This window comes from Hemitrygon akajei, chromosome 22 (assembly GCF_048418815.1).
Source record: "Hemitrygon akajei chromosome 22, sHemAka1.3, whole genome shotgun sequence".
In the NCBI taxonomy this organism is placed as follows: domain Eukaryota; kingdom Metazoa; phylum Chordata; class Chondrichthyes; order Myliobatiformes; family Dasyatidae; genus Hemitrygon; species Hemitrygon akajei.
Window position 1 is genome coordinate 66,182,998 of NC_133145.1, and position 27,096 is coordinate 66,210,093.

Sequence of the window (27,096 nt, forward strand, 5' to 3'; positions counted from 1 at the left end):
CTCCGAGATCTCTTTGTATTTCTCCCTTACCTAACTTTACACCGTTCAGATAATAATCTGCCTTCCTGTTCTTACTCCCAAAGTGGATAACCTCACACTTATTCACATTAAACATCATCTGCCAAGTATCTGCCCACTCACCCAGCCTATCCAAGTCACCCTGAATTCTCCTAACATCCTCATCACATGTCACACTGCCACCCAGCTTAGTATCATCAGCAGACTTGCTGATGTTATTTTCAACGCCTTCATCTAAATCGTCCACCTTTGTCATGCGAATAAAACATGAACAACCCAAACCCAATCCCCAATCTTCAACCCAAACCCTCAACACTGAATTTCAACCCAAATCTTCAACCCCCCAACCCCCAACCCAAATCCCCAACAGTAACCCCCAGCCGCAATCCCCTACCCAATACCCTGACCAAACACAACCCCAATCCCCATCACCAAACTTAATCCACAAACACAACCCCAAGCAAAATCCCCAATCTCAAACTCCAAACCCCAACTCTAATCCCCAATCCAATCCCCAAACCTTAAATCCAATCCACAATCTTCAACTCCAGTCCCCAACCCCAAACCCCAAATCCCCAACTTCAGTCCCTAATCCTAATTCCAATCCCAAAACCCCAAATCTATTCCCCAAACCCAATCCCCAAACCCAGCCTCCAACCCAACTCAACCCACAATCCCTGATCCCCAATCCTCAATCTGCAACTCTAACCCAAAAGCAATACCCCAAACCAAATCCTCAAAACCAAAATCCCAATCCCAAATCCTAACCAAAACCCCAATCCTATCCAACTCTCAAACCAAAATCCCCAGTCCCTAATCCTAACCCCAATGCCCAATATTAACCCCCAAATCCCCAATCTATAATCCCAACCACCGATCCCCAAACCCCCACCCCAAATGCTAACTCTCAGCTCCACCCTACAACCCCAATCCCCAATTCCCCAAATCCTTAACCAAAAACCCCAACCCCAGTCCAAAATCCCCTATCACCAGTCTCAATCTCTTTTCCCAACCCCAAACCCCAACCCCTAATCCCCAAACCTTAATCCCAACCCGACCCCAACTGTAAATTGCCATCATCCAATCCCTATCACCAGTCCTCAATGCCGAACACCCAATCCCGAAACGCACCAACCCTCAACCCCAGCCCCCAAACAATCCCCAACCCCTAATCACCCAGCCTTATCCCAGTCAATATCCCTATTCACTTATCTCCAACCTAAACCACCAATCCCCAACCCCATGCTCAATCTCAATCCCCTATCTCCAACCCTAACCTCTAACCCAACCTCAACCCACAATCCCCAATACCAAACCCCAACCCCAAACCTAATCCCCAATTTTCAACCCCCAACCACAAACCTAATATCTAATCCTCAATCTGCAACCCTAACTCAAACCCCCAACACCCAAAACCAACCCCCTATGCCCAATCCCCAGTCTATAATTCCAACCACCAATCCCAAACCCCAATCCTCAAACCCCAGTCCTCAACCCCCAATCCTCAAGTCCAACTTTCAATCCCCAATCCACAACCCCAGCGTCGATCTCCAAGCCTAAACCCAACTCCAACACAAAATCCCTAATCCCAATTGCCAGCTCCAAGCCCCAACCGTCAATCCACAACCCAAAACTGCAACCCAATCCCAAACCTCACTCCCCAGTCCCAAGCCCCAACCCCAACCATCAACCCCCAAGCCCCAATCCATAACATCCAATCCCTATCCCGAACTCTCAACCCCGAACTCAAATCCCCATCCCAACCCTAAACCCAAATTCCAATGCCAAACCCCTACACCCAATCCTCAACCCCAACCCCCAATACCAACCCAAACCCCCAATCCCTAATCAAAACCCCTTTACACCAACCCTAATCCAAAATCCCCAATCCCAACCCCAACACCCAATCCTCAATCCCTAATCCCCTACCCCCAGCTCCAATTGCCAAGTCTCAACCCCAACCTGCAACACCAATCCCCAACCTCCAAGCCACAATCCATAACACCAGTCCCCATCCCCAACCCTTAACCCCCAATCCATAACCCCAACTCCCATTCCCAACCCTAAACCCCAATCTCAACCCCAACCTCTAATTCTCCAAACCCACCCCAATCCAAAATCCCTAATCCCCAAAATCCAATCCCCAATCCTGAATCCCCTACCCCCAGCCTCAATTGCCAAATCCCAACCTCAATCTGCAATCCCAATCCCAGTCCCAACCCCCAAGCCCCAATCCATAACACCCAATCCCCATCCGGAACCCTCAACCCCAAACCCCAATCCCCATTTCTACCCTAAACACAAATCCCAATGCCAAAGCCCCACACTCAATCCCCAACTCCCAATTCCAACCCAAACCCCCAACTGCATCCCAATCCTTAATCAAAACCCCTTAACATCAACTCTAATCCAAAATCCCCAATCCCCAATCCCAACCCCCAACAACCAATCCTAAATCCCTTATCCCCTACCCCCAGCACCAGTTGCCAAATTCCAACACCAACCTGCAACTCCAATCCCAAAACCCACTCCCCAGTCCCAAGCCCCAATCCCAACCAACCTTCATGTCTCAATCCATAACACCCAATCCCCATCCCCAACCCCAATCCACAAACCCAACTCCCAATCCCAAACTCCAATTCCCCAACTCCCTTTCCCACCACTAAAGCCCAATTTGAACCTCAATCCCCAATTCTCCATCCCCCAACCCCAATCCAAAATCCCCAATCCCCAATCCTCAGTCCCTAATCCCTTGCTCCAGCCCCAATCCATAACACTCAATCCCCATCCCAAACCCTCAACCTCAAACCCCAACCCCCAATTCCAACCCAAACTTGCAACCTCAACCCGAAAACCTAATCAAGCCCCTTAACACCAACCCCCAACTCCCAACCTGAACCCCCAATTCATAACCCCAATCCTCAAACCCAACCCCCATCCCAATCTTAATTCAAATCTCAATTTTTAATCCCCCACCCCATCTCAATCCCCCCACCACAGCCCCATCTTTAACACCCAATGCAATCCCCAACTCCAACCCTAATCTGTAGTCATCAGCCTGATCCGATCTCTTAACACCATCCCTGAGCCCAGACCCTAATGCACAACCCCAATCCACAACCCGAATTTCCAACCTGCAACATCAGCCTACAACCCCAGCCCCCAATCTGCAACCCAACCCCAACCCCAAACCCAATTCCCATTCTGCAACCTGCAATCCCCATCCCCAACTCCAATCCCTGATACCCAACCCACAACTCCAACACTATCCCAATCCCCTAACCCCAATCCCCAAACCCAAACCAACCCAATCGCAACCCCAAAACCACAATCTCCCAACTCCATCCTCCAACTGTATCACCCAACCCTATCCCAACCCCTAACATGACCAACCCAAACCAAATTACGTCCATCCCCCAAGCTCAACTCCATCTCCAATCCCATTCTTAATCCCAACACCCAATGAGACCAACCCTGTCCAATTCCCAACCCAAACCCCAATCACAACTCCATCCCCCCAACCTCAACCCCATCCTCAATCCTTAACCTAATCACCCAACCCCTTCCCCAATCCCCAACCCCATCCCCAATCCCCACCCAACACAACCAACCCCAAGTCCAATCCCCAGCCCAAACCCCAGTCACAACTAGATCACCCAAGCTCAACCCCATCCTCAATTCCCTACTGCATCACCCAACACCATCCCCAACCTTATCCCAATCCCCAATCCTAACCCCCAATCCCAATCCCAAATCCAATCCCCAACCAAAACCCCAATTACAGCCCTCAACCCCAACCTCAACTACATCTCCCAACCCTGACCTGCAATCTGCTACCCCCAACCCCAAACCCCAATGCTCACCCCAATCCCAGAACTGCATCCCCCAACCCAAACACCAACCACAACCTCCAACACCAGTCCTCTACCTCAATCCCCATCACACAACTTGCCTCATCCTCAACCCTAACACAACCACAAATCCCAAGTCCCTGTCCAACCCTAACACCCTCTCAATCCCAACCCTAACAAGCTCTCAATCACAACCCTAGTCCCAAAATCAAACCTACCCCCTGCACCTCAATCACTACCGCAAGATGACCAAGATGATGCTAAACTGTGATGTACGTTGAGGCAGCAGCTCAGTTTAGTTGTTTCTTAGTGTTTCTTTTGGCTTGTGGGATTGTTTTGGGGACAGGATGGAGAGTTAGGGGACAGGTTAGTGTGTACAAAGATGTGGAGGAGTTAGAGGACAGGGCAGAGTCTTAGGTCTCTGCTCTGCATTCAAAGGACAATGAAGCAGACCTGTGCCATCTATGGACCAGGCCAGAATGTCCAGCCAAATGATGGGCCAACAGACAAGCATGAACGAAGGCTGGTAGCCCCTGGCCAGGGTCGTTGAGCTGTCTGTGGGTTGGTGAGTTCTGTGCGGGCAGGAGAAATAGGATCTGTTGATAAACCTTGGATCTATGAAACAGTGAAACCAGAATTCAAAACCTGGTGTTCGGGGTCCCATCATTAGAAGCTTTGAGATTGAGACGCAGTGCACAGGGCTTCAACAGGTCCTGTGGTCAATGCCAAGGGTGGAGAACAAAGGGTTGAATTGAAAGTTTGGAAGTTAAGGTCCATTTCCCAGTGCATTCTGGTCTGCAAATATTTGCAAGTCTGCTATGGTAATTGAAGGCCCAATGTCGGTGTCTCAAAATCTCAATACAAGTCCACAAAAGGCTGAAGAAGACAGGTTGCCTTCTTGGGAATGAGGAAAGGACTGCTGGAAAATTATGCTGGGGATGTAGTAATAGGAGACAAAGAAATAGCAGATAAACTTAATAAGTATTTTGTATCAGTCTTCACTGTGGAAGACACAAGCAGGATGCCAGAAGTTCAAAAAATATCAGGGGGTAGAGTGAGTGTAGTTGTTATTACTAGAGAGAAAATGCTTGGGAAACTGAAAGGTCTGAAGGTAGATAAGTCACCTGGACCAGATGGGCTACCCCCCAGAGTTCTGAAAGAGGAGGCTAAAGAGATTGTGGATGCTTTAGTAATGATCTTTCAAGAATCACTAGATTCTGGAATGATTCCAGAGGACAGAAAATTGCAAATGTCACTCCAATTTATAAAAAGGGAGGGAGGCAGAACAAAGGAAATTATAGGCTAGTTAGCCTGACTTCAGTGGTTGGGAAGATGTTGGAGTCTATTATTATGTTCAATATTCAATAGGTTATAATGAGATCCTTCCTCATTTTTCTAAACTTCAGTGAGTACAGTCCCAGAGCCATCAAACACTCCTCATATGCTAACCCTTTCGTTCTGGGGATCATTCTTGTGAACCTCCTCTGGACCTTCTCCAATGCCAGCACATCTTTTCTTAACTGCTCACAACTCTCCAAGTGTGATCTGATCAATACTTTATAAAACCTCAGCATACAAGTCCTCTCGAAATGAATGCTAACATTGTACTTGCCTTCCTTACCACCAACTCAATCTGAATTCAACTTGGATCTTGGATAAGTGGGAAGTGATGCATTTTGGGAAATTAACCTTGGGCAGGTTGTACACGGTGAAACACATGTCTCTGGGGTGTGTTGTAGAACAGAGACCCAGGGACAGGTTCCTAGTTCCCTGAAACTGATAACAAAGGTAAAGGGGGCGGGGGGGTGATGAAGATGGTGTTTGGCACACCTGGGCTAATAGTGAACTGCTTGAGGAACTCAGTGGGCCGACCAGGGAAAGGAAGTGTTGACAGTACTGTTGAGACCTGGCTTCAGGACTGAGTTGCACTGGACTTAATCAGCTGAGTTTGGAGTATTGTGTGCAGTTCTGGTCACTACATTTCAGAGATTAAGCTAGAGAAGGTCCAGAAAAGATTTGGAAGGATTGGTGGGCTTGAGTTGTCAGGAAAGATTGGATAGTGCAGGTCTGTTCTGTTTTACCTAGAAGTGAGGGAGGCTGAGAGGTGACATTACAGAGGTTTATGAAACAGAGAGAGATGCGTTCATTACCCATCATATGAAACTAGAGTGCATAGGTTTAAGCTGGTTGGTGGGAGGTTTCAAAAGGTTTCAAGGGATAGTGGGTATCTGATCTGCCAGAGGAGGTACTGGAGGCAGGAGCAGTAACAACATTTACGAGGCATCTGGTCAGGTACCGGAATGAGCAAGGCTAGGAGGGAGATGGATAAATTCAATCCAGACAAGTGGGATTAGTGCCAGACAGTCGAAGAGTGGTCAGCACAGACACCAATAGTCAAAGAACATATTCCTGTGCTGCACAACTCAGTCATAAAACACTGCAGCATAGAAAGAGGCCCTTTGACCTACTTAGTCCATGCCAGGTGCCACCCAGACCAGACACCACCAGAATCAGACAGCACCTGCCTGACCAGACTCCACCACTCCCAAACCAGAGCCCTCCACAACCCCTCACTTCATCCATTCCTTCTGCAGCAGCTCTTTCCATGCTCTCACCACCATCTGGGTGAAGAATTCCCCTCATCTTCCCCTTAACTATTTCGCCTTTCACCCTTAACCAATGACCTCTGGTTGTAATCCCATCAGGAAAAAGCCTGCATGCATTTACCCTATCTACTGTATAGCTCTATTAAATGTCCCCTCAATCTTCTATGTTCCAAGGAATAAAGTTCTAACCTATTCAGTTTTTCCACATAACTCAGGTCCTCAAGTCCAGGTGACATCCTTGTAAATTTTCTCTGTACTCTGTCACTGTTATTGATATCTTTCCTGTAGGTAGGTGAGCAGACCTGAGCACAATATTCCAAATAGCTGTAGATTCCAATATTCCAAATTTCTCTGAAAAAATTGAATGCTCTTCCTCAGCCTCAGCTCCACTTTCTGGCTGTTCCCCCAAACCTTGCCCCCGCTCTGCAGACCCATTTATTGCCCTCTACCATAGCCACTGAACATTCTAAACATCTACCCCTTGTTACAGAATGCACTGCTAGAAGAAATATCTTTTCAGCTCACATCCCCGTTCAGGTCTGTCTGAAACATTTCTCAATCACTTCACCTCTTGTTCTTCTAAAGTCAATATTGTCCCAATCTCCTGAAACATTCTTCATACATGAACCCTTCACCCCAGGAACCAGCTAGTGAACCTGCTCTGTACCCCCCACTTCCCCATACAGCTCCACCCTTTCTTACCAATGGAGATTGGGACTGCCCACGGCATTCTCACTATAGACTGGGATTAATGCTTTGCACCAGACACTACCTGGCCCAGGCACCGACCCCCTGACCAGACACCACACAAACCAGTCACCATCTGCTCGACCAGGCACAACCCAGACCAAACACCACCTGGACCAGACGCCACCTGCACGACCAGTCTCCACTCAGACGAGTTGCCACCCGGACCGGTCACCACTCAGACCAGACACCATCTGCCCGACCGGACACCACCTGGACCAGTTGTCACCCGGACCAGACACCACCTGCACCAGTTGCCATCTGTTCGACCAGTCACCACCCGGACCAGATGCCATCTGCATGACCAGACGCCACCAGGACCAGTCGACACCCGGACCAGATGCTGCCCAAACCAGTCACCTTCTGCCCGACCAGTTGCCACCTGCCTGACCAGAGGCCACCCGGACTAGATGCCACCTTGACCAGTTCCACCCGGACCAGACGCCACCCAGACCAGTCACCATCTGCCTGACTAGATGCCACCCGGACCAGACACCGCCCAAGCCACTCACCATCAGCACAACCAGTCGCAACCTGGACCAGACGCCGCCCAAACCAGTCACCTTCTGCCCGACCAGTCACCATCCAGACCAGACGCCACCTGCCCGACCAGATGCCAACCCGGACTGGTCTCCACCCGGACCAGTCACGATGACTCCTCAAGGCTCAACCAAACCCTCATCGCGCAAGCCAAGGTGTGGGTCAGGGTCTGGTACAGACACTGGAGGAAGCAGAGCAGAGGCTATTTCTGGCACATCAGCCAGGGAGGGCAGCATGAGGAGAGGGGTACATCAGGGCACACCTCCAGCGGACAGCAATATCCTAGGGTGGAGGGTTGGTGTTCCATGAAAGCGTCCAATCTTTGGGCAACAGGAGTTTATGGGGAAGGGAGTGATGATCTGTGGGAGACGGGCATTCTCCTTGTGTTGGGAGCATTTGGAAAGATGGTGGTGGGGGAGCAGGGAAAGAGCAGGAGTGGGGAATGGAGTCTCTAGGTCAGGAAGTGTCTGTGGGTTCGAGGATGCGGTGGGGAGGGGAGGGGAGGAGAGGGGTGTGCTCTTGGTCTTCCTGCTCATTCACTCCCTCTCTAACCCACAGAACACATGGGCCACTCTCACGTGCTCCTGACCACCTTCGACAAGGTACGTGCCCCAGTTGGTGCAATGCCGGGGGTGACTGTGGGAGGGGCAGTGACGCTTCCTGTATGGAGTGAAGTGGGGCAGGGAGAGCATGCTAGGGGATGGGGGCTTATACTGGGAAACGATGGGTGGGCGGATACCAGATAAAAAATTTGAGGGGAAGGGAAGAGATTGAGGAGGAAAAGAACAGTGGATGGATATCCATGATACTCCCTGGGAATGTACGGAGAGAAGGGACATGGTGCTGCGGTGCAGTCAGAAAGAGATAATCCACTTCTGGAGGCACAGGAAAGCACTGTGAGTTCATTGCAGAAGTTGGCAACAATATGCAGATGAACAACAAGAAGGAGCATGCTCATGAAAGGTCACTGTTCATCGTCCACAATGTGGCACCCCAGTCATAGTGATGGTAGGGAGGAGGGGTAGACTCCCACTCATCAGGCACCATGCCTGAGGTCTGGACAATTAGAAATGCTATTCAATTGTTGGAATTCCAGAGCAACACCCACAAAATGCCGGAGGAACTCAGAAAGTTAGGCAGCGTAAATGGAGAGGAACAAGAAGTCGATGATTAGCATTAGCATTAACTATTTTAATTCCTTTTCCTATTCTCATTCCAACCTGTCGATTTATGGCCTCCCCTTGTGGCACAATGAGGCCACCCTCAGGTTGCTGGAGCAACACCTCATATTCTGTCTGGGGTAGCCTCCAACCTGATGGAGTGAACATCGATTCCTCTAACTCTTTTTCTCAACTGCCGATCACCTTCCCCGGCGACCTGCTCCTTCCTTCTCTCCGATGGTCCACATTCCTATCCCATCAACTTTCTTCCTCTCCAGCCCTTTCCGTTTCCCAGCTTCCTGCTTTCACTCTCACCTTCTAGCTAGCCCCCTTCTCCCTTTCCTCACCCACCACCTTTTAATTCTGGCGTCCTCCCCCTTCCTTTCCAGTACCGAAGAAGGGTCTTGGTGCAAAACGTTGACTGTTTATTCATTTCCATGAATCAGAATGTTCCTGTATTGGTCAAAGCAATGACCAACACTAACCTGGTTGCCAGACACAACCTGCCATCATTGTGGTTACCAGATACAGCCTGACATGGTTCTGGATACTAGACACAGCCTAACATAGTCCCTGTTAGCAGACACAGCCTGACACTCTCCAGGTTACCAGATGCAGCTTGACACTAACCTAGTAACCAGACACAGCCTGACATGGTTCCGGTTACCAGATGCAGACTAACACAGACGCAGTTACCAGACTCAGCCTGACACGGTCTTGGTTACCAGGCACAGCCTGACACCAACCTGGTTACCAGATAAAGCATGACACTTAACTGGCTACCAGACACAGCAAGACACTGACCTGGTTACCAGACACAGCCTGACAATGTTATGACAGTCATGGGAGATTTCAACATACAGGTCGATTGGGAAAATCAAGTTGGAAATGGATCTCAAGAGAGTGAGTTTGTTGAATGTCTACACGATGGCTTTTTGGAGCAGTTTGTTGTTGAGCCGACTAGAGGATCAGCTATACTGTATTAGGTGTTATGTAATGAACCAGAGGTGATTAGGGAGCTGAAAGTAAAAGAACCCTCAGGAAGCAGTGCTCGTGATATAATTGAGTCCAACTTGAAATGATAGGAAAAATGTAAAGTCTGAGGTAGCAATATTCAGTGGAGTAAAGGAAATTACAGTGGTATGAGAAGGAGCTGGCCAAAGTAAATTGGAAGGAGATGCTGGCAGGAATTACAGTAGAGCAGCAATGGTGTGAGTTTCTGGGAAAAATGAGGAAAGTGCAGGATAGATGTATTCCAAAAACAAAGAAATACTCAAATGGCAAAATACTACACCCGTGGCTGACCAAGGAAGTCAAAGCCAATGTAAAAGCAAAAGAGAGGGCATACAACATAGCAAAAATTAGGGGGAAGATAGAGGATTGAAAAGCTTTTAAAAACATAGAGAGCAACTAAAAGAATCATTAGAAGGGAAAAGATGAAATATGAAAGCAAGCTAGCAAATATTGGGCTTGAAATTCTGCCCTGTGTTCGTTTAGGAAGAGAGACAACCAACACCGGAATATTACAAAACTTAGGTTTATTGCAGAATTCGAAACTGGTACAGCGAATCGACGGAGTCGCTGGAGAAGGCGCGTTCCGACTTCCCCTTACAATCTGCTCTTATTTATATCCCTTTTCCCCCCAGCACAACCCCCCGCTACATATTAGGTAATATCGGGCACTTGTGTCCATCTTATTGGCCCGCAGCCATATGCTCACGAGTTACCTGTTTCTTTTGTTTACTGAATCGCGTGACACTGTTAGTTTTGGTGTAGCGGGGTCCCCAGTTTCGCTCCCCCCTCCCTCTCATTACGTGAGCCACTCCTGACCTGTAATGGCAGTCTCGAATTAACCCTAACATTAACCCTAACACAAACAATATCAAAATGGATAGTAAAAGCTTTTTCAAGTAGGTAAAAAAATAAAAGAGAAATGAAATGAATGAGTTTTCAACCCTCGTACTCAATGCTATAAAACAACAAATAAATAAACAATAAATAAAATCAAGTAACCAGCCAGTACAAGCAATGTCCAGCAGTACAAAAGCGCAACTCAGATGCATGACAGCCATAAAACCAGTATTAAAAGTAGCAATATAACAATTCATGGATGATGCTTGATCAATTGGTTCAGAGCAGTTATAGCTCTGGGGAAAAAGCTATTTTTCAGTCTGGTAGTGCGAGCATGGAAAATCTTATAATGTCTGCCAGATGGAAGAAGTTCGAACAGATGATTGCATGGGTGTGTATTGTCCTTACAGATGCTTGTAGCTTTCCTTAGGCAGCGTAAGCTGTAGGTGTCCTCCAGGGCTGGGAGCTGTGTCCCGATGATCTTCTGTGTTCTAGAGATGACCCGCTGAAGTGCTTTCTTATCAGCTGCTGTACAACTGAGATACCACACAGAGATGCAGTTTGTTAAGATGCTCTCTATGGTGCAGCGGTAAAATGTCACCAGCATCGGTTCAGGTAGACCAGCTTTCTTCAGCATCCTGAGGAAAAACAAGCGTTGCTGTGCTTTCTTAACTATTGTTATGGTGTTAGTGGACCAAGTAAGGTCTTCTGAGATGTATATTCCCAGAAACCTGAAACCGGACACTCTCTTCACAGTGTCTCCATTAACGTAGACTGGAGCGTACCCGTCATTCCGTGACTTTCCAAAGTTGATAATTAGCTCCTTAGTCTTTGCTGTATTAAGAGACAGGTTGCTCTCTGAGCACCAGCTCACTAAGTTCTGTACTTCTGCTCTGTACACTGATTCGTCTCTGTTGGAGATCAACCTGATCACTGTTGTGATGAGGGTGAGAGTGGATATAGGACCACTAGAAAATGAAGTAGGAGAAATAATAACAGGGAACAAGAAGGCAGGTGAACTAAATGAATATTTTGCATCGGTCTTCACTGTGGAAGACACTAGCACTGTGCCAGATGTTGAAGGATGTGAGAGAAAAGAAGTGAGTGCAGTTACTATTACTAGGGAGAAGCGTGCTCAAAAAGCTGAAAGACCTAAGGGTACACAAGTCACCAAGACCAGATGAACTGCAACCTAAGGTTCTGAAAGAGGTAGCGGTAAAGATTATGGAGGCATCAGTAATGATCTTTCAAAAATTATTGGACTCTGGCATGGTGCCTGAGAAATGGAACATTGAAAATGTCACTCCACTCTTTAAGAAAGGAGGAAGGCAGCAGTAAGGAAATTATAGACCGGTTAGCTTGACTTCTGTGGTTGGGAAGATGTTGGTGTCGAATTGTTAGAGATGAGGTCATGGAGTACTTGGTGACACAGGACAATACAGGACAAAGTCAGCATGGTTTCCTTAACCGAAATTGGATAGGTATATGGACAGGAAAGGAATGGAGGGTTATGGGCTGAGTGCAGGTCGGTGGGACTAGGTGAGAGTAAGCATTTGGCATGGACTAGAAGGGCCGAGATGGCCTGTTTACGTGCTATAATTGTTATATGGTTATATGGTTAAGGGAAAATCTTGCCTGATGAACCTGCCAGAATTCTTCAAGGAGATTACACATAGGATAGATAAAGGGGATGCAGTGAATGTTGTATATTCGGACTTTAAGAACGCCTTTGACAAGATGTCACACATGAGGCTGCTTACCAAGTTAAGAGCCCATGGTATTACTGGTATGGTTAGAGCACTGGCTGATTGGTAGGATTTAGTGAGTGGAAATAAAAGGATCCTTTCTGGTTAGCTGCTAATGATGAGTGGTGTTCTGCAGGGATCGGTGTTGGAACTGCTTCTTTTTATTTTGTATACCAATGATTTAGATGATGGAATAGATGGCTTTGTTGCCAAGTTTGCAGATGACACGAAGATTGGTGGAGGGACACAGAAACAGATTGGATGCAGAAGGACTTAGAGTAGGAGAGTGGGCAAGAAAGTTACAAATGAAATACAATGTTGGAAAACACATTGTCATGCACTTTGGTAGTAGAAATAAATGTGCAGACTATTTTTTAAGCAGGGATAAAATCCAAAAATCTGAGATGCAAAGGGACCTGGGAGTCCTTGTGCAGAACACTGTAAAGGTTAACTTGCAGATTGAGACAGTGGTGAGAAAGACAGTTGCAATGTTAGCATTTATTTCAAGAGGTCTAGAATACAAGAGCAGGAATGTGATGCTGAGGTTTTATAAGGCACTGGTGAGGCCTCACCTTGAGTATTGTGATCAGTTTTGGACCCTCATCTTAAAAAAAATGTGCTGTCCGGGAATGAAAGGGTTATTGTACGAGGAACATTTGATTGCTCTGGGTCTGTACTCACAGAAGGATGAAGGGGGATCTCATTGAAACCTTTTGAATGTTGAAAGACCTTGACAAAGTAAATGTGGAAAGGATGCTTCCCATGGTGGGGGAGTCTAGGACAAGAGGGTGCAGCCTCAGGATAGAGGGGCATGCATTTAAAACAGAGATGTGGAGAAATTTCTTTAGCCAGAGAGTGGTGAATTTGTGGAATTTATTACCACAGGCAGCTGTGGAGGCCAGATTGCTTGGTGTATTTAAGGCAGAGATTGATAGGTTCTGATTGGATATGGATTCAAAGGTTTCGGGGAGAAGGCTGGAGATTGAGGCTGAGGAGGGGAAAAAAGAATCAGTCGTAATTGAATGGCAGAGCAGACTCGATGGGCTGAATGGCCTAAATCTGCACCTATGTCTTATGGTCTTATAGTTTAATCTCCTGAAACAGTCCTGGTTACCAGACATGGCCTGACCAGGTCCCTGTTATCAGACAAAACCTAAAAACAACCTTGTTACCAGACACAGCCTGCCACTGTTCCGGTTACCAGATGCAGCCTGACAGAGTCCCAGTTACGAGACGCAGCCTTAACAGAGTGCAGGTTAGATACAGACTGACACTTTGCAGGTTACTGATGTTGCCTCACGTTCTCCCAGTTACCAGATAGAGCCTGACACTGACCTGGCTACCAAATTCAGACTGACACTGTTTCTGTTACCAGACACTGACTGACACAGTCCCGGTTACTAAACACTGCCTGACCATGTCCCTGTTACCAGACACAGCCTGACATAGTCCTGGTTACCAGATGTAATCTGACACTGTCCCAGTTACCAGATGCAACCTGACACTGTCCCAATTACCAGACACAGCCTAACACTTTACAGGTTACTGACACTGCCTCACTCTCCCAGTTACCAGACACAGCGTGATGTTCTCCTGGTTACCAGATACCCTGACACTGACCTAGTTAACAAATGCAGACTGACTCTGACCTGGCTACTAGACACAGACTGACAATGTTCTGGTCACAAAACACTTCATGACACAGACTAACACTGTATTGGTTACCAGGCACAGCCTGATAGTCTGGTTTCAGGAATCAGCCTGACAATGTCCCAGTTACCAGACACATCCTGACAATCTCCTGTTTACCAGAGATAGGCTAACATGGATCCATTTACCAGACGCAGCCTGCCACTGTTCTGGTTACCAGATGCAACCTGACACTCCCCGTTACCAACATAGCCAAACAGAGTGCTGGTTACCAGACACTGTCTGACATTCTCTAGGTTACTGACACTGCCTCACATGTATCAGTATCGCAGTGGAGTAAAGGGAATTACAGAGGCATGAGAAAGGAATTTACCCAGGTGGATTGGAGGGGGATACTGGCAGGGATGACGGCAGAGCAGAGATGGCTGATGTTTCTGGGAAGAGTTTACAAGGCGCAGAATAGATATGTCCCATAGTGGAAGAAGTTCTCAAATGGCAGGGGTAGGCAACTGTGGCTCACAAAGGGAGCTAAGGACTGCATAAAAACCAAGGAAAGGGCAAATAAGGTAGCAAAAGTGAGTGGGAAGCTGGATGATTGGGAAGCTTTTAAAATCAAACAAAAGGCAACTAAAAAAGCTATAAGAAGGAAAAAGATGAAATATGAGGGCAAACATGCAATAATATAAAGCCAGATACAATTTTTTTTTCAGTTATATAAAGAGTAAAAGGTAGGTGAGAGTTAGTATTGGACCACTGGAAAATGATGCTAGTGAGGTAGTAATTGGGGACAAAGAAATGGCAGATGAACTTAATGTGTACTTAGCATCACTCTTCCCTGTGGAAGACACTAGCTGTATGCCAGAGGACCATGGGTGTTGGGGAGCAGGAGTGAGTGCCATTGCTATTACAAAGGAAAAAGTGCAAGGCAAACTCAAAGGTCTTAAGGTGGATAAGTCACCTGGACCTGATGAACTACATCCCAGAGTCCAGGGAGAGGTTGCTGAAGAGATAATGGATGCATTGGTCATGATCTTTCAATAATCACTTGATTCTGGAATGGCCCCAGAGTACTGTAAGGTTGCAAATGTCACTCCACTCTTTTAGAAGGGAGGAAGACAAAAGAAAGGACATTGTAGGCCAGTAAGCTTAATCTCAGTGGTTGGGAAAGTGTTGGAGTCCATTATTAAGGATGAGGTTTCGTGGTACTTGGAGACTAATGGTAAAATAAGTCAAAGTCAGCATGGTTTCTGTTAAAGGAAAATCTCGCCTGACAAATCTGTTAGAGTTATTTGAGGAAGTAACAAGCAGGGTAGACAAAGGAGAGGCAGAGGATGTCATTTATTTGTATTTTCAGAAGGCATTAGATAATGTCCCATACATGAGGCTGTTTAACAAGATAAAATCCTTTGGTGTTCAGGAAAGATACTGGCATGGATAGAGGAATGGCTGGCAGGCAGAAGGCAGCGAGTGGGAATAAAGGGGGCCTTTTACGGTTGGCTGCCGGTGACTAGTGTTATTTATCAGGGGTCAATATTGGGACCGCTACTTCTCACATTGTTTGTCAATGATTTGGATAATGGAAGTAATGGCTTTGTGGCAAAGTTTGTGATTGATACAAAGATAGGTGGAGGGGTAGGTACTGCTGAGGAAGCAATGTGATTGCAGCAGGACTTAGACAAATTTATTTCAAGAATTGATAGATTCTGGCATTGTAGTGGATGACTGGAAAATTGCAAATGTTACTCCACTCTTTAAGAAGGATGGGAGGCAGCAGAAAGAAAACTATAGACCTGTTAGCCTGACATCAGTGGTTGGGAAGTTGTTGGAATCAATTGTTAGGGATGAGATTATGAAATACCTGGAGGCACATGACAAGATAGACCAAAGCCAGCATGGTTTCCTGAAAGGAAAATCCTGCCTGACTAACCTGCTGCAATTTTTTGAGGAAATTACAAGCAGGGTAGACAAAGGAGATGCAGTGGATGTGGTGTACTTGGATTTTCAGAAGGACTTTGATGAGGTGCCATACTGGAGGCTGCTTAGCAAGATAAGAACCCATGGAATTACATGGAAGTTACTAGCATGGATGGAGCATTGGCTGGTCGGCAGAAAACAGAGTGGGAATAAATTTGGCTGGCTGCCCATTACCAGTGGAGTCCCACAGGGGTCGCTGTTGGGACCTCTGCTTTTTACAATGTATGTCAATGATTTGAACTATGGGATTAATGGATTTGTGGATAAATTTGCCAATGATACAAAAATAGGTGGAAGAGCGGGTAGTGTTGAGGAAACAGAGAGCTTGCAGAGAGACTTAGATAGTTTAGAGAAATGGTCAAAGAAGTGGCAAATGAAATACAATATTTGAAAGTGTATGGTCATGTACTTTGGCGAAAGAAATAAATGGGCAGACTATTATTTAGATGGGGGGAGAATTCAAAATGCAGAGATGTAAAGGGACTTGGGAGTCCTTGTGCAGGATACCCTAAAGTTTAACCTCCAGGTTGAGTCAGTTGTGAAGAAAGCGAATGCAATGTTGGCATTCATTTCTAGAGGTATAGAATATAAGAGCAAGGATGTGATGTTGAGGCTCTTTAAGGCATTCGTGAGACCACACTTGGAGTACTGTGTGCAGTTTTAGGCTCCTTATTTTAGAAAGGATATACTGACATTGGAGAGGGTTCAGAGAAGGTTCACAAGAATGATTCCAGGAATGAAAGGGTTACTGTTTGAGGAATGTCTGGCAGCTCTTGGGGCTGTATTCCCTGGAGTTCAGGAGAATGAGGGATGATATCATAGAAACGTTCCAAATGTTAAAAGGTCTGAACAGATTAGATATGGCACAGTTATTACCCATGATAGGGAAGTATAGGACAAGAGTGCACAACTTGAGGATTGAAGGACGTCCATTTAGAACTGAGGTGTGGAGAAATTACTTTAGTCAGAGGGTGGTAAATCTGTGGAATTTATTCCCATGAGTGGCTGTGGAAGCCAAGTCATTGGGTGCATTTAAAGCCTGTAGAAAGCAGAGGGTCGTGGTGGAGGGAGTACATTTGGATTGGAGGGTTGTGACTAGTGATGTCCCACAAGGATCAGTTCTGAGACCTCTACTTTTTGTGGTTTTTATTAACGACCTGAATGTGGGGGTAGAAGGGTGGGTTGGCAAGTTTGCAGACGACACAAAGGTTGGTGGTGGTGTAGATAATGTAGAGGATTGTCGAAGATTACAGAGAGACATTGATAGGATGCAGAAGTGGTCTGAGCAATGGCAGGTGGAGTTCAACCCGGAGAAGTGTGAGGTGGTACACTTCGGAAGGACTAACTCCAAGGCAGAGTACAAAGTAAATGGCAGGATACTTGGAAGTGTGGAGGAGCAGAGGGATCTGGGGGTACATGTCCACAGATCCCTGAAAGTTGCCTCACAGGTAGATAGGGTAGTTAAGAAAGCTTATGGGGTGTTAGCTTTCATAAGTCGAGGGATAGAGTTTAAGAGTCACAAGGTAATAATGTAGCTCTCTAAAACTCTGGTTAGGCCATACTTGGAGTATTGTGTCCAGTTCTGGTCACCTCACTATAGGAAGGATGTGGAAGCATTGGAAAGGGTACAGAGAAGATTTACCAGGATGCTGCCTGGTTTAGAGTATGCATTAGATAGATAGATAGATAGATAGATAGATAGATAGATACTTTATTCATCCCCATGGGGAAATTCAACTTTTTTTCCAATGTCCCATACACTTGTTGTAGCAAAACTAATTACATACAATACTTAACTCAGTAAAAAAAATATGATATGCATCTAAATCACCGTCTCAAAAAGCATTAATAATAGCTTTTAAAAAGTTCTTAAGTCCTGGCGGTAGAATTGTAAAGCCTAATGGCATTGGGGAGTATTGACCTCTTCATCCTGTCTGAGGAGCATTGCATCGATAGTAACCTGTCACTGAAACTGCTTCTCTGTCTCTGGATGGTGCTATGTAGAGGATGTTCAGAGTTATCCATAATTGACCGTAGCCTACTCAGCGCCCTTCGCTCAGCTACCGATGTTAAACTCTCCAGTACTTTGCCCACGACAGAGCCTGCCTTCCTTACCAGCTTATTAAGACGCTTATTATTATGATCAGAGATTAAGGGCTTTACATTTTGGAGAGAAGGATGATGAGAGGAGAGATGATAGAGGTATACAAGATATTAAGAGGAATAGATAGAGTGGACAGCCAGCGCATCTTTCCCAGGACACCACTGCTCAATACAAGAGGACATGGCTTTAAGGTAATGGGTGGGAAGTTCAAGGGGGATATTAGAGGAAGGTTTTTTACTCAGAGAGTGGTTGGTGCATGGAATGCACTGCCTGAGTCAGTGGTGGAGGCAGATACACTAGTGAAATTTAAGCGACTACTAGACAGGTATATGGAGGAATTTAAGGTGGGGGATTATATGGGAGGCAGGGTTTAAATGTCGGCACAACATTGTGGGCTGAAGAGCTTGTACTGTGCTGTATTATTCTATGTTCTATAGATAGGTTCTTGATTAGCCAGGGCATTAAAAGGTATGGGGAGAAGGCAGGGGAGTTGGGATGACCTCAAGAATTGGATCAGCCATCAGTAAAAGGCAGAGCAGACTCGATGGGCTGAATGGCCCACTTCTGCTCCTGTATCTTATGGTCTTAAATTGGAAGAATGGGCAAAAAAGTGGCAGATGGAATACAGTGTTGGCAAATGTATGATAATGCATTTTTGTAAAAGGAACAACAATGCAGATTATTATCTAAATGGGGAGAAAATTCAAACATCAGAGGTGCAGAGGGACTTAGGAGTCCTCATGCAAGACTCCCGGAAGGTTAATTTATAGGTTGAGTATGTGGTAAAGAAGACAAATGTTTTGTTGGCATTTATTTCAAATAGGATAGAATATAAAAGCAAGGAGATAATGCTGAGGCTTTGTAAGACAGTAGTCTGGTCACACTTGAGCATTGTCAACAATTTTGGGCCCCTTATCTCAGAAAGGATGTATTGTCATTGGAGAGAGTCCAAAGGAGATACATGAGGATGATTCTGGGAATGAAGGGGTTAACATATGAGGAGTGTTTGGCAGCTTTGGGCCTGTACTCACTGGAAGTTAGAAGAATGTGGGAGGATCATTGAAACCTACTGAATATTGAAAGGACTAGATAGGGTGGATGTGGAGGGGATATTCCCTCTGGTGGGGTATCCAGAACTAGTGGACACAGCCTCAAAATTAAGGGACAACCTTTTAGAGCAGAGGTAAGGAGCAATTTTTTTAGCCAGAGAGTAGTGAAGCTGTGGAATGCTCTGCCACAGAGTGTGGTGGAGGCCAAGACCTTGCGTATAATTGAGGCGGAAGTTGATAGTTTCCTGATCGGTCAGGGCATCAAAGGATATGGTAAGAAAGCAGGTGTGTGGGGTTGAGTGGGATCTGGGATCAGCCATGATGGAATGGTGGAGAGACTTGATGGGCTCAATGGCCTAATTCTGTTCCTAAGTCTTAGGACTTATGAACACTGTCCTGGTTACCAGACACAGCGTGACACTATCCTAGTTACCAGATACAGTCTGATACTGTCCTAGTTACCAGACACAGCCTGACACTGTCCCAGTTACCAGACACAGCCTGACACTGCCCCGGTTACCAGATACAGTCTGATACTGTCCCATTTACCAGATACAGTCTGACTGTCCCAGTTACCAGATACAGTCTGGCACTGTCCCAGTTACCAGACACAGCCTGACACTGCTCCAATTACCAGATACAGTCTGACACTGCCCCAGTAACCAGATACAGTCTGACACTGTCCTAGTTACCAGATACAGTCTGATACTGTCCTAGTTACCAGACACAGCCTGACACTGTCCCATTTACCAGATACAGTCTGACACTGTCCCATTTACCAGATACAGCCTGACAATGTCCCAGTTACCAGATACAATCTGATAATGTCCTGGTTACCAGATACAGTCTGACACTGCCCTAGTTACTGGATACAATCTGACAATGTCCTTGTTACCAGATACAGCCTCACAATGACCTGATTACCATATACAGCCTGATACTGTCCTGGTTACTAGTCACAGCCTGACCACATCGTGGCTACCAGATACAGTCTAACACTGTCCCATTTACGAGATACAGTCTGTCACTGTTCTGGTTAACAGACACATTCTGACACTGAGTTGGTTACCAGCCACAGTATGACACCTTCTCGTATACCAGGCACAGTCTGACACTGTCCCGGTTATCAGGTGCACCCTGACAGTCTATGAGTTACCAGACACAGTGTGACATTCTCCTGGTTACCAGACACAGCTTGACACTGTCCCGGTTACCAGACACATCTTGACAGTGACCTGGTTAAATGAGGAGCATTTGGCATCTTTGGGCCTGTACTCTGTGGAGTTTAGAAGAATGTGGGGAGGATCTCATTGAGCCTACTGAATGTTGAAAGGACTAGGTAGGGTGGATGTGTGAGGATGTTTCCTACGGTGGGGAATCCTGAACTAGAGGGCACAGCTTCAAAAAAGAGGTAAGGATGAATTTTTAGTCATAGAGTAGTGAATCTGTGGAATAGTCTGCCGCAGACTGCAGTATAGGCCAAGGCTGAAGGTATGTTTCAGACAGAAGTTGATCATTTCCTGATCGGTCAGAACATCAAAGGATATGGTGAGAAGGCAGGTGAATGGGGTTGAGTGGGATCTGGGATCAGCCATGATGGAATGACAGAGCAGAGTTGATGGGCTGAATGGCTTAATTCTGCTCTTTTGTCTTATTGTGTTATGGTCTTATCAGACAGTCTGACACTGACATGGTACTAGATAAACCCTGACACTGACCTTGTTACCAAACACAACCTGACACAGTCCTGGTTACCAGACACAGCCTGACACTCTCCTGGTTACTGGTTCCTACTGCCAGACAGGACTGATACTAATCTAGTGTTCCATGTATTAACTCTCAACAATAATGATCAGTTAGGCTCAGAGAGAATCTGTACTTACTGACAAGTACATTCATTGGCTCAGTTCAAAAGCAGGTGAATTTACAAATCTGAGTACCTGTATGCACACCCACTAGACTTCCCTGGACCTCCATGAACAGTCACAGAACAAAAAGGAGTTTCTGCTGGCCAGGCAGCCCTTGTGGTCCCAATTGTTGTCTCCACTTTTCCTGCATGGGGCCATCACTTGTGCAATGGTTGGTTCCGGAGAGTTGTCACTGCCTGTGCTCCCAACATTTTCCTTTCTTGTTCTTTTCCTTGTCAAGTCAATCTATGATCTTTCAATTTTGATGCCTGAGCTGATCTGAGTGACCTTTGTCAGTTTCTCACTGGATGTGGCTTTGTGGCTATCCTCCAGCCGTGTTCCATAAGTAATGTCTTTTGTTTTTGTCTCACTCAGCCAAACACTGGGCCCAGAAGATCAGTTCACCTACCATTGTCTACCATTATACTTATTAACATCTTCTTAGCAAAGAATTGTCTCAGGTTTAGCAGATTATTAGCAAACTCCTTGTGTTCACGTTTAATACTTCTGATTGTTATTCCTGCGCAAGAACCAGTTCGCCAAACTATACACAAAATGGTGTCTGGGACATCAGTCTCACAAAATGGCTGCCTCCATTTCTGACAGCACTTAGCAAAAACAAAGAGTTTTGTATTGTCTTTTTCCAAACCCCTAACCCCCCCCCCCCCACTGCCTCATTTCTGTTTACTGATTTGTAGAATGGAGTTCTTTCAGGCCAACACTGGTTAGCGATTCCTTGACCCAGGATGAAGCATGATACCTGATTACCGGTCCCCAACTTCAAACACAGCAGCCCATCCCCATGCCAGCATATAACAACTGCCCATCTTGACCATTCCAATCTTCATCACTGTTACTTCTAAATTTGGAAATTCTCCAATCCCCACAGAGTCCTGGTGAGGGGAGTGTGCTGTTGTAATTGCCCGATGAGAACACAGTTATTGGAAAACTACCAGGTCCATGCCTGTCATGGAGACTACAGCAACACCAGGACCATTTTCCATGACAGTCCTTGCTGCTTTTTGTTGTTCTAATCATCTTCTTTTCTGTATTTGTGATGTTTAGTTTTCTACCAATCTTCTGTGCCTGTGATGCTGTTGCAAGCATTTCATTGTACCTGTTTACCCTCACCCTGCAATCAACTTACCCCTCCTGTCTCACCCACAGAGCCCAGATGGCAACTGCTCGGTGAAACCACTCAAACAGAAGCAGGTGGTGAGTATCCAAGAGAAACCACTTCGCCCTGCGGGATCCTCCTTCCCCTCCTCTTCTACTTTTTTTTATCCCTTCCCTCCCCTTCCCACAGCTCACTCAACCCTTCCCCTCTCCATCTCCCTCCACCTCCTACCCCTTCCACCCTCCTTCCCCAACCCCTGCCATTCCCCTTCTCCTTCTGCCTCCACCCTCCCCTCCACCTCAACCTGTCTCCCCTTCCCTTTCGTGTCTCACTTGTCATTCCCCTACCTCTCCCAATCCTTTTCTGTATCCCCATCGCCCCCTCCCGCTTCCCTAACTATCTCCCTCACTCTCTCTAACTCTCTGTTGTCTCATTATCTCCCTCACTCTCCTTCCCTCTCTCCCTTACCTACTCTCCATCACTCTCTTCCTCACTCTTACTCACTCTCTCTCAGTCTCTCTCTCACTCCCTTACCCTCTCCCTCACTCTCACTTTCTCTCTTCCTCACTCCTTCTCTCCTGCCCTCTCTTTCTCTCCCGTACTCACTCTCCTTCACTCCCTCTCTTGTTCCCTCACCTTCACTTTCTCTCTCTCTCACTCTCTCTCACTCACTCTCTTCTTTCTCATTCTCTCTCCCTCTAGCTCTCCCTTGCTCTTACTCTCTCTCAATCTTCCTCTTCCTCACTTGCTCCTTCACTCACTCTCCCTCGCTCTCTCTCATCCCCTCACACTCTCTCTATATCACTTTCACACCCTCTCCCTCACAGTCTCTTCCTCCCTCTCACCCTCTCACTCACTCTCCTTTCTCACTCTCTCCCTCACTCACACTTTCACTCTCACTCTCTCTCCCCTCACTGTCCCCTCCCTCCCCTTCACTCTCTCCCCATTACTGTCACTCTCACTGTCTCTCCCTCATTCTCTCTCTCTCACTCTCTCACCTCTCTCTATATCTCTCTCTCCCTCTCATGCACTCTCTCACAATCTCCCTCTCTCTCTGTCCATTCACTCTCTCCCTTACTCGCTCTCTTTCCCATTCTCTCTCACTCTCTCACCTTCTCCCATCCATCTCTCTTTAATCCCCCATCTCTCCTCTCTCCCTCCCTCTCCCTCTCTTGCTGACTTACTCCCTCACTCTCTCCACCTCTTTCCCTGTCTCTCTCTTCCCCACTCTCCTTTCACTCTCACTCTCTCTCCCTCGCTCCCATTGTCTCTCCATCCCTCTCTCCCTCACTCCCATTGTCTCTCCATCCCTCTCTCCCTCACTCTCATTTCCTCTCTCTCACTCCCTCACTCTCTCATATTCTCTCTCCCTCTCTCCTCCATCTCCCCATCTCTAACACCCTCTCCCCCTTTCACCTTCCTCTTTCTCCCTCCCCCTGCTCCCTCCCCCTCTGCATTCCTCTCCCTCCCTCTCCCTCTCCCTCCCTCTCTTTTCCTCTTCCTCCCTCTCTCTTCCTCTCCCTCCCCCACTGTCTCTCGCCTTCTCACTCTCCCCTTTCTCTCACTCTCTCTCACTCTCAATTTCACTCCACTCCTCTCCCTCACAATCTCCCATCTCTCTGTATCCTTCACTCTCTCTCCCTAACTCTTTTCCTTTCTCCCTCACTCTCACCCTCTACCCCTCCACTCCCCTTCTAAACTCCTCTCTCTACTCTCCCCTCTCTTTCACTCTCTCACTCTCTACCTATGTCCCTCCCCCTCCCCGCCCTCTCCCCCCTCATTCTCTCTCTCTCCCCCCTCTCCTGCTCACTCTCTCTGTCATTCTCTCTCACTTGCTCTCTTCCTCACTCTCCCTTACTCTCACACTCTCTTTCACTCCCTTTCTCCTTCTTTCTCCCTCTCTTTCTCTCTCTCCCTCTTTCTCCCTCTCACTGTCTCTCCCTCAATCTCTCCCCATTTCTCTCTCTTTCTCCCTCACTCCCTCTCTCTCTTTCCCTTTCTCTCTCACTCTCCCCTCTATAATCCCCCTCTCTCCAACCTCCTTTCCCTCCTTCATTTCTCCCCGTCCCTCTGTCCCTCCCTCTCCCTCTTGCACTCACTCACCCTCTCTCACTCTCTCCCTCACTCCTCCTCTCCCTCTATTTCTCTCTCCTTCCCTCCATCTCTCCCCTCACCCTCACCCTCTCTACTTCTCCCCATCTCTCCCCCAGCCTGACACTTTATCCCTTTTTCTCTCCAACTCTCACTCTTGCACACTCTCTCACTCCCTCACTCACTTCCCTCTCCCTCCTTACTCTTACCCTTACTCTCTTTCTCCCTCACTCTCATCCCTTTCTTCCTTCTTTACTCTTTCTCTATCTCCCTCTCTCACTCCTCCTCACTACTTATCTCTTATTCTCTCATACTATTCCTCTCTGGTTTGCTCTCTAGCTCCCTCTTTCTCTGACTGTACCTTTCTCACACTCTCCCTCAGTCTCTCTCACTCTCTCCCTTTCTCTCATTCTCTCTTTCCCTCACTCTCCCTCTCTCTTTCTTACTCTCCCCCTCCCTCTTTCTTCCTCACTCACTCTCTTCCTGTCTCTCACTTTCCTCCTCACTGTGTCTGTCATTCTCTCCCTCTCTCTTGCTCTCTCTCACTCTTTCCCATTCTCTCTCTTCCCCACTCACTCTCTCTTGCCCCCTCACTCTCTCCCTTGCCCCCACTCTCTCTCTTGCCCCCTCGTTCTCTCTCCCTTACTCTCCTCTTTTCCCTCTCACTCCCCCACTCTCTCCCACTCCCTTTCTCACTCACTCCCTCCTCTTTTACTCTCTCCACACTCTCACTCACATTCTCCTTCTCTACCATGTTCTTGCACTCTCCCTCATGTTCTCCCACACTCTCTCCCTCACTCCCCCTTCCTCTCCCTGTCACTTACCCCCTCTTCCCCTCCTTCTCCCCCTCTCTCTCCCCCTCACTCTCTCACTCCTTTCTCTCTTCAAAACTCCCCCTCTCACTCTCTCATGGTCTTTTTCCCCGTTTCTCCCTTACTCTCCCTTTCTCTCCCTCACTGCCTCTCTCTCCCCACACCTCGCTCTCGGTCTCTCTATTTCTCACTCTTTCCCTTACTCTTCCTCTCTCATCCTCTCTCTCCCTTACGAGATCCCTCACTCTCCTCTCTTTCTCTGTCTTTCCCTCACTCTCACTCCCCCTTCTCTCTCTCCCCATCACTCTCTAAAACTCTCACACCCTCTCTCCCTTACGCTCTTTTTACTCTCTCACACACTCCATCACCCTATCTCTCTGTCATTCACTCTCTCCCCCTCACACTCTATCCCTCACTCTCTCCCCACCCTCTCTTTCTTCCTTACTCTCTCCAATCTCTCTCTTTCACTCCCTCAGCCCCTCATTCTCCCTCTTAACCCCCTCCCCTTTCCCTCTCCCCACTCTCCTTGCCCCTCACTCTCTGTCTATCCCTCTCTCACACACTCCCCCTCACACTTCCTGTCTTCCTCACTTCTCTTTCTCTCTCTCACACCCTCCCTCCCTCTCGCTCCCTCCCTCCCTCTCCATCTCTCTCTCACTGTCCCTAACTCTCTCTCTCCCTCCCTCCCACTCTCTCTCTCTCCCATTTCTTACTCTATCTCCCCTTCTCTTCCTCTCTCTCATTCTTCACTCACTTGCTCCCCAACTTCCGCTCTCTCTCCCTCACTGTCCCTCATAGCCCCTTTCTCTATCTCTCCCTCCTGTTCTCTCTAACCCCTTCTCTCTCTCTCCTCCCTCTTCCCCCTCCCTCTCCCCCCTCCCACCTCTCTCCCCTCTCTCCCCTCTCCCCCTCTCTCCCCAATCCCCCTCTCCCCCTCTCCCCCCTCTCCCCTCTCTCCCCTCTCTCCCCTCTCTCCCCTCTCTCCCCTCTCTCCCCTCTCTCCCCTCTCTCCCCTCTCTCCCCTCTCTCCCCTCTCTCTCCTCTCTCTCCTCTCTCTCCTCTCTCTCCCCCTCTCTCTCCCCTCTCTCTCCCCCTCTCTCTCCCCCTCTCTCTCCCCCTCTCTCTCCCCCTCTCTCTCCTCCCCTCTCCTCCCCTCTCTCCCCCTCCTCCCCTCTCTCTCCCCTCTCTCTCTCCCCCTCTCTCTCTCCCCCCTCTCTCTCCCCCCCTCTCTCCCCCCCTCTCTCTCCCCCCCTCTCTCTCCCCCCCTCTCTCTCCCCCCCTCTCTCTCCCCCCCTCTCTCTCCCCCTCTCTCTCTCCCCCTCTCTCTCTCCCCCTCTCTCTCTCCCCCCTCTCTCTCCCCTCTCTCCCCTCTCTCTCTCCCCTCTCACTTCCTCTCACTCTCTCTCACTATTCCTCTCTCTCTCTTCTCTCACACTCTCTCTCCGTCACTCACCTTCTCTCTCACTCACTCTTTTCCTCTCAGTCTCTCTCTTTCTCTCATACTCTCGCTCACTCTCTCTCCCTCTTCCTCTCTATCTCACTTACTCTCTCCCTCACTCTGTTTCCCTCTGTCTCATCCTTATTCTCTCACACTCTCTCCCTCACTCTCCTTCACTCTCTCTCCTCTCTCTCCCTCACTTTCTTACTCTCTTATTCACTCTTTTCCTTACTCCCTTACCCTCACTCTCTCCCCCCTCACTCTTTCATTCTCTCTCACTCTCTCTGCCTGCAGGTGGATGGGGTCATTTACCTATTGCAGGAGATCTATGGCATCGAGAACAAGTCCAACAACCAGGAGTTGAAGGTTGGCCGTTGCACATTCTCCTTCCTGTTGACTTTCTGCTTGGTGAGGGGTTGTCATTGACAGACACCAG

At 47.6% G+C, this 27,096-nt stretch overlaps 1 protein-coding gene across 4 annotated transcripts in view; it reads left to right on the forward strand.

Moving 5' to 3' along the window:
• The window catches only part of rnf157 (ring finger protein 157), a 102,571-nt gene that overhangs the window by 24,474 nt on the left and 51,001 nt on the right, over positions 1-27,096 (forward strand). For all 4 annotated transcript variants that reach the window (XM_073026506.1, XM_073026508.1, XM_073026509.1 and 1 more), the window contains 3 exons: positions 8,321-8,364; positions 22,370-22,417; positions 26,955-27,026. In XM_073026506.1, coding sequence (XP_072882607.1) covers positions 8,321-8,364; positions 22,370-22,417; positions 26,955-27,026 — 164 coding nt within the window. The remainder of the gene's footprint in view (positions 1-8,320; positions 8,365-22,369; positions 22,418-26,954; positions 27,027-27,096) is intronic.